This window comes from Oppia nitens, unplaced genomic scaffold (assembly GCF_028296485.1).
Source record: "Oppia nitens isolate AA-2021 unplaced genomic scaffold, nextdenovo-longstitch-racon4-pilon3 scaffold13_pilon_pilon_pilon, whole genome shotgun sequence".
NCBI classification, from domain to species: Eukaryota; Metazoa; Arthropoda; class Arachnida; order Sarcoptiformes; family Oppiidae; genus Oppia; species Oppia nitens.
The window spans coordinates 1,648,862-1,664,876 of record NW_026533192.1 but is presented as its reverse complement, the minus strand read 5'-3'; the positions used below and the strand labels follow the sequence as shown (position 1 = coordinate 1,664,876).

General features: G+C 27.6%; 3 protein-coding genes across 8 annotated transcripts in view; 1 reads left to right on the top strand and 2 right to left on the bottom strand.

Moving 5' to 3' along the window:
- LOC128959903 (tyrosine-protein phosphatase 99A-like) overlaps positions 1-7,975 on the top strand; it is a 49,644-nt gene extending 41,669 nt beyond the window's left edge. For 2 of the 4 annotated variants that reach the window (XM_054305949.1, XM_054305941.1), the window contains 12 exons: positions 985-1,172; positions 1,509-1,623; positions 2,407-2,607; positions 3,631-3,926; positions 4,018-4,159; positions 4,467-4,939; positions 5,017-5,151; positions 5,803-5,853; positions 6,251-6,385; positions 6,452-6,934; positions 7,009-7,580; positions 7,646-7,975. In XM_054305949.1, the coding sequence (XP_054161924.1) occupies positions 985-1,172; positions 1,509-1,623; positions 2,407-2,607; positions 3,631-3,926; positions 4,018-4,159; positions 4,467-4,939; positions 5,017-5,151; positions 5,803-5,853; positions 6,251-6,385; positions 6,452-6,934; positions 7,009-7,580; positions 7,646-7,952 (3,098 nt within the window). In that variant the 3' untranslated portion in view covers positions 7,953-7,975. The remainder of the gene's footprint in view (positions 1-984; positions 1,173-1,508; positions 1,624-2,406; positions 2,608-3,630; positions 3,927-4,017; positions 4,160-4,466; positions 4,940-5,016; positions 5,152-5,802; positions 5,854-6,250; positions 6,386-6,451; positions 6,935-7,008; positions 7,581-7,645) is intronic. The other 2 variants (XM_054305955.1, XM_054305963.1) reach the window with 2 other exon arrangements.
- A 2,294-nt stretch (positions 7,976-10,269) lies between these two features.
- Positions 10,270-13,010, bottom strand: LOC128959944 (uncharacterized). Of its 3 annotated transcripts, none has more exons than XM_054305994.1 (3): positions 12,782-13,010; positions 10,755-11,856; positions 10,270-10,701 (listed from the first exon to the last, which is right to left on the bottom strand). In XM_054305994.1, the coding sequence occupies exons 2-3, from the start codon at positions 11,384-11,386 to the stop codon at positions 10,377-10,379; spliced, it is 957 nt and encodes a 318-aa protein (XP_054161969.1). In that variant the 5' UTR covers positions 11,387-11,856; positions 12,782-13,010; the 3' UTR covers positions 10,270-10,376. The 3 variants fall into 3 exon arrangements, with proteins under 3 accessions (XP_054161969.1, XP_054161962.1, XP_054161977.1); XM_054305987.1 differs by lacking the exon at positions 12,782-13,010 and adding an exon at positions 12,329-12,688; XM_054306002.1 differs by lacking the exon at positions 12,782-13,010 and adding an exon at positions 12,346-12,688.
- A 1,062-nt stretch (positions 13,011-14,072) lies between these two features.
- Positions 14,073-15,974, bottom strand: LOC128960992 (homogentisate 1,2-dioxygenase-like). The gene is made up of 6 exons (XM_054307185.1): positions 15,716-15,974; positions 15,584-15,655; positions 15,431-15,519; positions 14,668-15,361; positions 14,293-14,601; positions 14,073-14,233 (listed from the first exon to the last, which is right to left on the bottom strand). Exons 1-6 carry the CDS (start codon positions 15,752-15,754, stop codon positions 14,096-14,098), a joined length of 1,341 nt encoding a protein of 446 aa, XP_054163160.1. The 5' UTR covers positions 15,755-15,974; the 3' UTR covers positions 14,073-14,095.
- Positions 15,975-16,015: the final 41 nt, after the last annotated feature.

The following is a 16,015-nucleotide window of genomic DNA, read 5'->3' as shown; positions in this document are numbered from 1 at the left end:
TTTGTGTCACTGCTACTCCAGTTGTACTACTAATGCTAAAGTAGTGTCAATACTGGTAACCCTTATATGATAGGTTGTGATGACATTTATAACTCAATGGTTTGTCTGAGGCGCGATTCCGGTGCACATAATATTCATAAATATATATTTAAAGTGCAATTATTATTAATGTTTACCTAATTTTTTTGTTTTGGTGCACATCATAATCTATATGAACCTCTAGTAGCTCTCGATATACCGATGCTCTTCAAAACGCAAACGGAAATTATTAACTTTCCCTTACCCGCCATTCACTGATTGCCGGTGCAAAAGTGTACTTCTAGTGTTAGTGTCTTCATATAGTATTGCACAGACAATTATGTGGGTAATTGTCTTAAATATCAATTTTAATTGCTCTGTGGCTGTCATAAGGGACGGCACCGTTGGCTTACTGATGGCTAACCGATGAATAAATTATAATAAACAATAAAGTGAAAGAAAGGAAAGACAATTTAAAATCACATCAATATTTCTAAGCCGTCGATTCACTTAATTATTAGTACTTAATATCTGTATCATTGCTATAATATTTTAGAGTCATCAATAAAATTTATGAAAATTTATGAAAATTATGGAAATTTAGTAGAAAATTATTAATAAGTAAAATTGAAAATAAAAAACTAATATTTTTTATTTTTTTTATGTCAAACAATTCCTGTCATTACTTATTTAGAAAGTAATTAAAAATAATTAACAAACATAGCTTATATACCTATACAGTATATTATATATAAATCATTAATTATTTGTTAGCATTTAAATAAACTTCACTTTCAAAACCATCGAATTGTTAAAAAAAAAATTAAATAAAAAATTCAAAAATAATTAAACAAAAAAAATAAATTAATTAAAGAAAATAAAGTTAATATAAAAACAAAAATTGCCACAAAATATTGATTGATAAAACTAACTGTTTTCTCTTTTTTTTAATTTCTAAACCTCCAGTTCCTGATGGAAAGCCAACAGTGATATCTGCCGGCAATTTGAGTAGTGGTGCCATACGTGTGGAGTGGAGTCCTCCAAACAGGAACACAATTCATGGAGAGTTTCTCGGATATAAAATCAAGTATAGAAAACATGGACTACAACTTGGAGTCGAAAGAGAGATCACTGTTAGAGACCCAGACTTAAGAGTATGTATTGCTTACTATCAATGAATCAGTGCAGAGAAAGAAAGAAAGAGAGAGAGAGAGAGAGAGAGAGAGAGAGAGAGCAATGAGAGAGCACTGGGAGAGAGAGAGAGAGAGAGAGAGAGAGAGAGACTGAGGCAATGTTTAGCAAAAAAGCCAAAACAACTTTTAAATGGAAAGACCTTATGTTGTATTATATGTTGTATTATATGTTGTGAGCATTGCTTTACAAAGACATAGAAAATGCATAACTAATACATAATCACAACAAAGAAAAAAATGAATGATTTAATGATATTTAATATAATAATCATTAATGTAATCATTTGTATGACACAGTCGTATACAATCCGTGGTTTAGAGCCGTTCACGGATTACATGATCTCAGTCCAGATCTTCAACCCGGCCGGTGACGGACCCGCCACTGCTGTCACTGCCATCACAGATGAAGGAAGTGAGTGACTATTTTTACATACCTTTCCCTATCATATTCAACATATTTCACACACCTTTTCATTAATTTTCATACAGTTTTTTGCTATTCATTGATATTAATTATAGCTAAATATTACATAATTATTGTTTTTCACAATGAGATTCAGTGTCCACTTGTTTCACACAATTATAACTTATTTATCATATATTTCATTGTTTTGTTTAAACATTTAGGACAACAAACAGAAACAAAACATTAGCACCAATTTAATCAACAATCCAAACAATTATTTAAATTATTGTACTATTATTTCACATTATAATTGCTTATATAATTTAAAACAGTTATCATACAAAATTTAGTCACTAAATTTAGATACTAATTACATACAGTATTTTAGTCAACTTTTGTTTTAATTATATCATTATATAATACCGTATATATATAGTAATAGTATATATATATATATGATATATTGTTATATAATGTATTAATTATGAATGAATATATCAATTATAAATGGGATTTAATACAATCAATATTCTGTGTTAGATATATATACAAAAAATAATTGTATTATAATATGCAATACTAAATAAGCATTAAATATGAAATTAGTATTTCATTGTTTTTTGTACTGATTTTAATTATACACAAAAAATATTAGGATTTTAAATATGTATATTTTTTAGATGATATGATTAATTATTTATATAAATATTAAATTTTGCTATTTGAATTATTAATGTTAAATTTATTTAATGTATAAAATATTAATTTTTATTATTTAATGTTTAATAGTCTCGAGTCCACCAAGAAATGTAACACTGGTTCGGGTGACCAATACTGAGGCCCGTCTCCAATGGTTAGAACCGAAGCACCCAAATGGTAGACTACAGGGATATCGGATATATGTACTGAATATTGTGGCCAATTTGACTGAAGTAAAAAAAGTGGTTAACCCTCAACAATATACCATTGATTTTACTATCACTAACCTAAGTATGTATTGTATTAATTATTTACATATATTGAATAATTTTAATACATATATGACATCAATGAATGATCATAACAATCACTTATATTTCCTGTCCTCTCCATTACATACTATGATATAAATAATTAATTTTTAATAATTTTTTTAATTTTATGTTTACTCTCAGTTCAAATTAATCATTGATTTATTTTTTCAATACATATCAACCAAAATGCAAGAATTTATTTTTATTTGTTTTTGATTTATGTTTGCACACAAATATATATAAAATATAGAATATATTTATTTAATATAAAGTATTTTATCTTATATTAAGACATAACATGAAACATAATAGTAATACTCTAAATGATTTATAATGTATATATTGTATATAATATACTGTATATGTGATACATTAGAGATTTTCAAACAATTTTGATCAAATTAATATAGAAATAATTCAAATATTAGCTCATTTTACTATGCATTTTATATAAATTCATTGAACTGTATTTTAAAAATTTAATTAATTAAAATTCAATTATATATTTAGTACATATTCTGTTAGTTATTGATTTTTCTAATAATGTTAGACATCAATTTCATAGCTCACACACATAAATATATTGGTATTTATTGATTTAATCAATGGCCAGATTTTTAAATGAATTTTTAAAAGCTCTGTTAGACTTTAAATAAATGGGTGCAATGTATCAGTTATTTGCCAAACCTTACTTCATCTATCATATAGTCCTTACTTAAGGTATAATTCAATTCAAATAACGTGAACGACATATCAATGACTCATACATAACATGAAATGTTATGTTTAATAATTAATTTTCTCTGTAATAAAGTATTGAAAATAAAATACATTTAGATATAAAGATATTAATACTATAGATGTGATCTATATTTATGACAATATAATGAATTTCTATTCACATATTGTAATATTAATAACAATTTCAAATATAATAAATATAAATAATTATAAAAAATAATTTTTAATCTAAATTATATTATTTTATATAAAATTACAGAACCATTCACTCAATACAAAGTATGGATTAAAGCCTACTCTCAGAAAACAGAGGGCGAGTCCAGTAAAGCGGTTGAATATCGTACTGATGTGACGGGTCCCAGTGCTCCACAAATTGTGAACCTGACCTGCGAGACAACCAGTGATGCTCTTCATGTGTTTTGGGAGCGACCGTCGGTCTACTATAACTCTATTGACTACTTCTTCATATATTACCGATCGGAACATAACAGTGACAACGAGTTCGAAGAGGTAGCCGTTCCAGGAGGTGGTGCTAACACACGTTACGAACATTATGTGAGTTTATCGTCTCTTATTAAGAGATCATAGTATTTATTAAATGATAATATTTCTTATGATTAATTGTTTTCATGTTTTGTATGGACAGGCATTCATAACGAATCTGACTAAAGGCACGTTGTATGAAGTAAAGGTGCAAGGTGCCACCAGAAGCATAACTGAGCACACTAAGCTATACCGGGGAGAGTTCAGTGAGCCCCGTAAGGTCATCCTCCAGAGTAAGTGCATCAGTAAGTCCTATCACTTTCCGATTTCCACTAAACTTTCTTTTACTAAACAAAAGCAAAGCATCAGTGCATTAGACACTGACCTAACTATAATAACATAGACTATGAGAATGTAAGATAAAAATTATTTAAACCATAAATATTAATATTATATTAATTATATAATTTTAATTGTCTGTCATTTAATGGATTGTCTTTTGGTGTCGTTGTTGTCTTTGTCTGTTATAGCTTACAAATATTGATGTTTTATATTTAATACTAATATAATATTTTTATGTTTCACGTGTCCATCATATTCATCAACAAACAGGTTTTGTATCGGCACCTTATGTCGAGCCAACTCTGCCGGCATCGATGATAGCGGGTGTCATCTGCGCCTCTTTTGCATTAATTTTGGCCATTTTGTCGTTTGTGTTGTGGCGCAAGTACTTCCAGGCAGCTTATTATTACTTAGATGATCCTCCCAGTGCTACTAGAGGTGGTTCCCCACAACTTTCCGAAATATTTGATGACTCGGAATATACTTCTGTACCGGTGTCTCAGTGGTCAAAACATGTGCAAGATTTACATGCCGACGGTGACCTCGGATTTTCGCGTGAATACGAAGCCATACAACAGGCCACTGATCTGGACCTGTCGTGCCAACACTCACAGCTCTTGGAGAATAAAAATAAGAATCGTTACGTCAATATCGTAGCTTATGATCACACAAGAGTTGTACTCAAACCATTGAGCACACAGAAGAAGAATGGTGTCGACTATATTAATGCCAATTATATTGATGTATAATTTGTTTTTTATATATTTTTTCATTAATTAAATTTAGATTAATTAATTACATTTGAAATTTTTCTAATTAGGGTTACGGTAAATCTCAGGCATATATCGGAACTCAAGGACCCCTTCCCTCAACATTTGACGATTACTGGCGTATGATTTGGGAACAGCGAGTCTGCATAATAGTAATGATAACTAATTTAATGGAAAGAGGAAGAGTAAGTTAATTGTTATTTGCTTTTATCAATCAAACGTACAGTCCTTTTCCCATTATATAACTCCCAAAATCCCAGCGCTAATCCATGGCTTTTGTCGATTACAAGAGTCGGATTCAATTACTTTATTAGTCGTACATTTTCAGCATTCAATTGTCATTTTGTCTTACATTTACTGTGAGACACAAAATGCTCATTGATTTTGGCTTTTATATAACACACAAAACTTACTAAACTTTAAGTCTTTATTTATTAAAACTCTTTCTATTATTAAGACTACTCTTAAATCTTTTCGACTTTATTTTTACATTAAATAACAACAACAACAACAAACTTAAACTAATTTAAATTTTGACTTACATTTACCATTGTTTTTGAAAAACATTAATTTTCTTATTAAACATTACTATTATCTAAACAACGCTAGATAATCTTCAAAAGAAAAACTGCAAATTATTTTACTAATTAATTAATTTCTAAAAAACTATCAAAAATTGTAAGAAAATTGCTATTAACTATTGTCTGTCAGAAACTATAAGAATATTCTTAGTTTTATACTCTAAATGGTATTGTTTTTCTTATTGGATTTGATTTAATTGAATTGAATGCATGTGTTTCTGTTTGTTTTTCTTTGACATATCTTATCTCTAATAGCATGCATCGCACCACTACTCTCATAGTTATCATTCAGAACTGGATGACTCTGTAAGTAAACTCAATCTCTGTTTCAATATCTATCAATCATCTCTATCTGTCCCCACTATAATATATACTTCTGTATAATATATAATATAATATAATATAACATATAATATAATATAACATTAAATATAATATAACATTAAATATAATATAACATTAAATATCTATATATTTATTTATGTATACTATTTTCCGATTCATATTCTATTTTAAACCCATTTATTTAACTTTATCTCTATATATAAAATAAATATTTTTAAAAATCTGATTTAACAATTCATTGAAAAGAAATTGAGTTACTTTTAATTTGTTTATGATATTTATTGAATTATTAAATGCTTTTGTATTGATTGACAACAAACCAACTAATTTAATGTTTCAATTATTATTTGATTATTAGCGCAAATGTGATATGTATTGGCCTAAAGAAGGATCTGAGAGTTACGGAATAATTAATGTTAAATTACTTCAGGAGGTAGTGATGGCCACATATACTTTGAGAACATTTAATGTTAGGAACCATAAAGTTAAAAAGGTATTTCATATTTAATTAGATTTTTTATCAATTATTAATTAATTTATGTTAATTTGTAACCATTAGAAGCACGGATGTGAGCGCACAGTCTATCAGTACCACTATACCAATTGGCCGGATCACGGCGTTCCCGATCATCCACTTCCAGTTCTTTCATTTGTACGCAAATCATCGGCAGCTAATCCACCGAATGGCGGACCCATTATCGTTCATTGTTCAGCGGGCGTTGGCCGCACCGGCACTTACATAGTGTTGGATGCAATGCAACGACAGATTAAGCACAGATTGTCAATGAATGTGTTTGGATTTCTTAAGCATATAAGACAACAAAGAAATTATTTGGTTCAAACTGAGGAACAGTATGTCTTCATTCACGACGCACTTCAGGAAGCCATTGAGTCGGGCGATACTGAGGTGCCATCGAGTCATCTCTTGAAATACATTCAAACCTTACAGACCGGTGGTGACGGTTCCAGTAATGTTAGCTATGATAAGAGTCATCACTGGCCACTTCTTGAACGTCAATTCAGATTGGTTACACAATTTAAGGTATATATTATTAATTGATTTGATTGTATTAAATATATCAATAATTACAAATTTTTGTCATTTTATTTTTTCAGGCAAAAGATTTTAATGTTGTGTCAGCTCTAAAGCCGTGCAATAAATTGAAAAACCGATCACTGAATCTGATCCCATTGGAAGCACATCGCGTTCACATCATTCCCAAGATTCCGGGTACTGATGGATCTGACTATATAAACGCTACATTCCTTCCCGGTTTTAATCGTCTCCGGGAATTCATTATAACTCAACATCCAGTGTGGGATACAATTGGTGACTTCTGGCAAATGGTTTGGGATCATAACTCGCAATCTATTGTTATACTCTCGTCTATTATTGACGAGAAAGAATTCCCGCAGTTCTGGCCAGACAGGGATGACGAGTGTGATTACGGCTCATTCAAAGTCAAACTTACAGATGAGGCCCGTATAGTACAAGAAGGCGGAGGGTTTATTACGACTCGAGATTTCATGTTACAGTCCACTCAGGATGACTATGAGCTTTGCTGTCGTGTTTTCCATTGTTGCGATTGGCCTGAACGGCAACCCCTGTCCAATGTTTTCGATTTGGTCAAAGTGGTACAGGATTGGTATGTCGAGATGCCTAATGGACCAGTCGTTGTTATGGACAAGTATGTCAAAGCAATAGTTTATTATTAAATTAGAAACTAATTATAATTATTTGATATTAAATTAGATTTGGTGGCACCGAATCGGCCACTTTCTGCTGTTTGACCACATTATACAAACAGCTTAACTTTGAGGATTGTGTTGACGTCTATATGTTCGCAAAACTTTATCATTTGCGTCGACCGGGTATATGGAGATCACAAGACGACTACTTATTTCTGTATCGAGCATTAGAGTCATTGGTGTCCAACATTCAAGACGACACCAACAGCCCATACGGCAGCCAAATGACAGTCACCGGTGGCCACAATCAAAACGGTCACGCAATCAAAATTTCAGTCGACCAGCACTTGAAAGTTGACTCATTAGCATAATTTTGCCCTCAATTAGGAGTTCCCGTCAGTGGACATTGTTTTTTGATAAAAGAAAGAAAAGTTGTTATTAAAGTTGTTGATTATGAATGTTATTAATGAATGAAACAAATGTAAAAAATAGGAAAGTTTTAAAATATAGAAAGATATGATAATTTAATTATTTATAGTTATTTGTTATTCAAATTTATAACAATTTATAATTAACTTTAGTTTTATCTAATATAAACAAAATTGTATTAATATTGATAAAACAATTGCTCATCAAATACTGTCTCCTAAATTATTTGAAGATTATTTGTATTTTGTAGTACTGGGAGACATAAACATTTAGTCAAACAAAAGTTGTATAAATTATTATATAAAACACATTTATTTATTTCATACAATGAAACAAATTTTTAAGATTATTTAATATATATTATAATATATGAAAGAATGTCTCTTATTATGGACACAATAATATAATTTAGGCAAAACTATAGTATTAGCTATTCCTAAATCATTGAAACAAGTATTTGTTGGTTTGTTATCTTATCTAATGGTGATGTCATGTAATGAATTTCCTAAAGAGCATAGATCAAGATCTCACTGCCAATGCATTTTTATATACATCATTAATTATATATATATATATATACAGTATATATATCTCTCATTATTAATCGCCAATTTTATGGACACAATATATGTGATCCTTATATACAACATTTATTGTGAACTGATTTTTGTGACAATTTCTTATAAAAATTCATACACATGTTTCATATGAATTGTATAAGTATTATATTAAATAACTATTGAAACCCTTTAGTGAATTAAATGTTAATATAAGATAATTATACACCTTATTATATACCAAATATATAAATTGTGTGAAAAAATTATATTTAAAAAATTACAATCAGTTTTAACATTTTTTATTGTATTATTATTGTGTATAGTTTCAAATTTATTGTAATAACGATTTTTTTAGTTTTATAATTTATATACATTTAAAAAAATATATTTGTAAATATAATTTCAAGTTCAAATCTTATCATTAAATAAATTTTTTTATTATAATTATTAAAGATTATTTGTATTAAAATAAATGCTATCACTTGAAATGTTGAAAATTGTAATTGCAATAAATAAAAAAAATCATTTTTATTTAATCATATAAATTATTTATTTATTTTATATATTTATTATTGTATGCAATCATTCAAAATATACAATCAATTAATCTTTTTATAGTAGTAGTCAAAGAGTTTGTGTCCGATTTTATCAGATATATACAAAAATAACATTAATATAATGGAAAATGATTTTGAATTGTAAAGTATATTATTATTATCAATGATTTCTGTGTCAAAAATTATCATATTGTGTGTTCAGTAGTCTATTAATAACACAAATTAATATATACTGATTTAAAAATCGTTATCAAAGTGGCAATTATTTTTTGTTTCACACTATTATAATTTAAATATTTAAATCGATTACCGGTAAACACTTTTACAGTTTATAATAATTATTATTTTCATTAAACAGTACTGTTTTATAATGTAAGAACACTTTTTTTAAATAATTGAATACTTAAATAAAATCATTATTTATAAGTAATAATAAATTATATGTATATTTATGCAAATAATACCTACAAATTTATAAACTAAATCAAAATATACAACTTTAATATAATTAATGAGTGAGAAATAATTTTTCTTATATAAATAATTATCAATAAAACATTTGTATATAATTTTTGTTAAATATATATTTTTAAACAGTTGACAGACAATATCATAACTTATTAAACCATTGTTTTAATTGAATACAATTTAAAATATTTCTGTATAATATGCTGCTTATCGTGTTTACTATTTTTGATTATAAAATAATGAAAACATACAGTATAATATATATAATAATATTATTATTAACTTTTTGTTAATAATTGTAATTATAATAAAATATTAATATAATTGCAATAATAATTATAATACCATCAAAAATAAAGCTAACATGAAAAATATTGTGATGATAGAAAAACCTACATTATATTCAATATATATTTATATAGTGAAGGCAAATGAGGCTATAATATTATAATATGAATAATTATCTAAAAATATACAATAATCAAACAATATATAACATACGGTATATAATAATAATAATAATAATAATAATAATAATAATAATAATAATAATAATAATAATAATAATAATAATAATATAGACAGAATAGACATATAATGAAAATCTAAATTATTACAAAATGTATACATTTTTGTGAAATAAATCTTTTCATTTGTTTTATAGTACTTGAGATCAAACAAACAAAAGATACGGTAATTTAAATTATTTTAAATCTAAAAATTTTGAGTTATTTATATATAATATGTAACAAAAAACTATTCACTATTTCTTGTTTGTCATCTATTTCTTGCTCGTATATGAGCTGAACTCAGGTCGTCGTCCATCGGGAGCCTTAATAAACAGAGTCTTGTTTAGTTCTCGCGGATCTTCAGGTGGTTTCCATGTGTTAGTTATAGACACAAATGGTATCCAATTTTCTTCAGGAGAAGACTGAACAACAATTGCAAAGTCAAAATCGCCTCCAATTGGTTGATCACTATCTACAAGTGGTTGTGATTTTGTCTTAAACTTAACAATATTGATAATTTTATCCTTCTCTGCTCTACAGTTGACATAAGTGCCAAACAAATAGATGGATATCTTTGGTTCGTAAACAACAGTTTCTCTAAAAAAATTAAATTATTGATTAAACAAAACTATTAAAAAATCAATTATTACATCGACTTAGAAGTGGAAGCCTGAGAGGTCTCCTCAATGTTGGCACCGGTGGCTATGAGTTTGACCAACTTCTCGCCATTCAAGTCCAGGTCCTCTTTCATGATAATCTTTAGCGAAATGTAGTTAACGCCGTACTCTTTGTCCATTTCGAGCTCTTTTGTCGATATTTTCGGTACAAATGGTGACACAAATATATCTTCCTTTACTGACGATGTCGGTGAACGAGGAGGTATTACTCGTATTAGTGGCACATTTTCGTCAGAATTAAAAGTCGACGGATAGACCTTTTGTTTGTTGAATAATAATTTTCGTTTAACATCTGATCCGTCCTTCAAATGTTTCAACCTCTCCATCATTGCAGTAAACGGTGAAAATCGTTTGCCGTGAGATGAGGGCGTTGGCTTCGGTGTACTTCTTCGAGGTCTCAGACGAAATGCCGGACTGTCCAGACCTTCGCCAGAATTGTCTTCCTCTTTGATGTCATTTTGTTTGACATTCTTCTTATTGCTGACTGTTTTACAATCTGAATGTCTGTCTATCTTTAATTTCTTGCAATTTGATTCGTCTTTTGGAAAAACAGGTGAAAAACATCTGGTCTGTGATCGGGTCTGCGTTGTCATGTCTTCCAACATCTGGTATTATCTTTGACTTTGTTATTAGATTTTGAAAACTTGAGGAAAATTTAATTTAATGAGTCGTCCGATTTGAAGTTTTGGTGACTCTTTTGAGTTATACTCGCATTTGATCAACAAATTTATCAAATTATAAATCAATTAACAGGTTTTGAACTTAAGTTGCAATTAATTTACAATAAATATTAATAAATATCTTTTCAATTACTATTAACTATCTCTTAATTTTGATTGCAATATAACGTTAAATCTTGCGATCAACTAATCAAATGACTAATTTTGGGTTCAAATCGGAGACCAATTTGTGTCATCAAATCAATAATATTTGAATTCATTGTTTTCACTATTTTTTCTTATGCTTTCAATTATCACTTCAATCAATGCTGGGATGAGATGGCCATCAAAATCAATGACAAACTCTTGTTTAAGTCGTCACTGCAATCGTCAGTCAATTGAATTTCAGTGATGACCTAAAAGTCATTTTATAAACATTTTCAATATTATCGTTAATTAACATAATATCAAACATTTATTACTAAACTATAAGCATTTGTTAACTATTTGTAAATCAATTGAATGCTAATTAAAACAATCAATTTGTTTAATACAAACTATTTAATTGTATTGCAATTGATTTATTCAATTAATTTGCAAATTTTAATAGTATTATTCAAAACACAATTACTATATCAATATATTAAACATACATTACTATCTATTTCATTAAATATTGAATGCAATGGTTTACTGATCACTTAATAAACTAAGTTTATACTAACTATTAAATCATTTAATTTTCAATAAAATAATAATTATTTCAAAAATGAAATGAATTAATTAATTAATTAATTAATTAATTAAACTACAGTAGCATTGGATCAATTGGTATCAAACATTAATCTTCAAAATTAAATATCATATATAATATCATAAAACCCAAACCCTATGGCAAACCAAACCTCAGAAACTAATAAAACACACAAAAAAACAATTATTTTGTGAACAAACATATAGTGAGTGTTAAGTCAATGATTGCAATACATTGACTCAAATTGTATTCAATCATTACATCAGTTTTATGGACACACAATGTATATAATAATATTAAATCATTTATAACAACCAAATCATGGCTAAAGTGGACACTAATTGTAAATATAGTTTAAAGTTAGATAATGTAAGTGTTTAGCAAAGGGAACGGGTGTTTTGCACAGACACTAAACACTACCTAAGCATTTAAAAAGACAAATACATTGGTGTGTTATAGACTATAGTAATAATGTTATGGTATAGCACTGGGATATGTCACGTAAACCATTGATTTTGTTATATGTTTATTATTATACTAAGGGTTAGTCATATTTATATAGAGATTATCATTGATTATACACTTACCTATCAGTTAAGTACATTCATTATTGTGGCTAAAGATATAATTACTTAATAATAAAAGCAATCAAATGTTATTTCATAAACAAAGTCAACACATAATGATTGTAATGCAATGTATTGACTCTAATGATAAAGCAATGGCCGACTCATTGAAGCCCTAATACCATACTATAGTCGCGACACACATATAGTCAACATATAGTTCACACTGTTTTTAACACACTTTTCGTTGTCATTGATTTCATTCATTATATCATAGGATATGTTAATTTATATTCAAATATATATATATATATAATGTATTTAATAGGATATTATATAACTGTATATTCCTTTTGTTCAAAATTAATATTCAAATAAAAATAAACAATTTTATAATAATTTGTATTTTGAATCACATTTTTGTATGATTTAAGTAAATCAATATGATCTAGCTCAAATACTTTTAGTTTATCAAATAACTTTCAATAGCACTTTTATTTATATTATTAATGATTTTACATTTAACAATAAACAAATAGCATATATGTGAATATTGTATTTTTTAATTAATTACTTATGTTTGATATTAATTTTGTTATTAAAAATATTTTTATATTTTCTAAATAAAGTCAAATATTTAAACTATTATTACGTGTTTCAATATAATACTATAACTTATGTATTGAATATATAAAGTTTATACAGTATTATAAACTATTAAATAACATTTTATTTTTAAACAACAAAACTATTAGTTGTAATTAATTGTAATAATTATAAAAATATTTGAATAAAACAATTACAGTAATAAATGTCGATGTATTAAACATTAAGTACTGTTAATTAAATTACTAATAGCCATAACTTATTTATTTATAAATATAAATGTAGTCTTTATATAAATGCAATGAAATTCTATAAAAACATTAATAGCAATAATAACTTTAGTTTACTATAATTATTAAATAATAAAAATGTACTGTATATTTAAATTACTTGTAAAAAATTTATAAAATTAGTACCATGCAAATTTTAAAAAATATATTTCATTAAATTTTTTTTTAAATCTCACACTTTTTCATATTGTTATTAAACTGAACATTGAGTAAAATTTTATTTATTTAATTAAGAAAAATTGGTAATTTCTTAATTCATTTATTTTAATAACATTTATATAAATATTTTTTATTGAGTTGTGAATCACAACTTATGATAATTAAAATGTATTATAATTTACAGAGATAAATATTTAAAGATGAAAATTTATTATAAAATAAAAACTATGATTATAATGATCATATAAGATATATTATATTTATCTTAATAATAGTGTTTTTATTTTTGTTTAGTAGTTGTATTAAAATTGCTTTTTAAATCAGACCAACATTTGTAATAATTTTCATCCAATGTTTGACATGTCTTAAGTCCCCATTCAGTGGTCACTAAACTTAATGAGCTTTCAAACATAAACGCCTGGAAATTAAAATTACAATTAATATAAATAATTATTTCTAAAACTAATTTATACAAACCATAGTCCCTTCAGCTATACGTTGAGGCTTAAGGTCATCGGTAATTGCTTTTGTAAAGCACTGGTAGTCTGGACCGTGAGGTGTCATCATTGAGTGAAGGCTAGCGCCTCCGGGTTGAAAGCCACCCTCTTTTGCTTCATATGTTCCTTTAATTAAGCCCATGAACTCACTCATACAGTTTCGGTGATAATACGGTGGCCGGAAAGTGTGGTCAGCTACTCCCCATCGCGGCGGAAATATTACAAAGTCGGCAATGGCCACACCGGGCTTTTCAGACGGACACGTCAGTACTGTAAATATAGACGGATCCTAAATAACCAAATATTTTTATATAATATAAAATAATTATTTATCAATTTTTAAACAATGACTGACCGCGTGATCAAATGACACTGAATTGATGACCATAAAGTTTGCCAAATTATATTTATACGGCACATAGTTTCCATACCAGGCCACTACATCGAAAGGACTGTATGATTGTTTGGCCACAAATAACTTTCCATTAAATTTATTGATCACTTTATAAACACATTCTCGATCCTCATAGCGAGCGGTGGGAGTTAAGAAATGGTGCGGATTAGCTAAACCATTGGCTCCAATTGGGCCTAAAGTTGGTAAAACAAAATGATTATCGTAGACTTCAAGTACGTATCCCCGGGACGGTTGGGTGATGTCCACTGAAAACTTGATGCCTTGTTGTATAACACAGATCTCGTTTGGTTCGACTTGTATTCTACCAAATTCTGTGGTAATCAACAGTTGTCCTATTTGTGGTACAATTAGAAGATCTCCATCTGAATTATAAAAGCACTTATTCTCCATTGAATTATTGATGGCATAAATATGAACAGCCATTCCGTGTCGAGACCTGGTATCTCCTGCACCACAAATAGTGTTTAATCCGTCCACGAAATCTACTTTTAATTCGTTTGATGGCATTTTGAATGAATTCCAGCGCAACTGATTAGGTGTCGGTTCAATTTGATCCCAGTTTGATGTAACGTTTCCATTAGTGTATGGCATAAATGGACTATGAATTACTGATGGTCTGATACGATAAAACCAGCTGTTGGATCAAATTATTATTAAATCATAATTATTTTTGTAATTTAAAATTATTATTGAAAACCCTTACGTTCTCTTATTGTGCTCCCGGGGCGCTGTAAATGCAGTTCCCGATAGTTGTTCGGCATATAACCCATATGGACATACTTGTGGAGTGTTCTTTAATATATAGACGTAATAATCAATTTTAAATAATATTTTATTTTTTAAGTACATTAGATACCTGTCCAATAGGCAACGATCCGGGACATCGTTCATCTTCACTGGTAAACTCATTCCCAAAACCCGATAAATACTTTTTTTAAAATTAAATTATTAGAAATATTAATTTTTTATGAAATTTTAATATAATTACTTTTAAATTACTATTCGACTCTTCAATTTTGCCATTCATTATAATACTTAATTTATTGTAAATTATAATACTTAATAAGTTAATTAATTAATAAACCAATATATTATTCATAGAATAGAAATACAGTACATAAATATTAGACATAAGTTTCTATAAATTTTTAGAAACTAACTATTTTTAAGAAAATATCAATTCCTTAAATATCTCAAAATTTCAGAAAATTAAAGTTAAAATTGTATTAAATAATTTATTAGATAGTATTTTTCGCATAAAAATAATTTTTACAAAACTTTTTATACC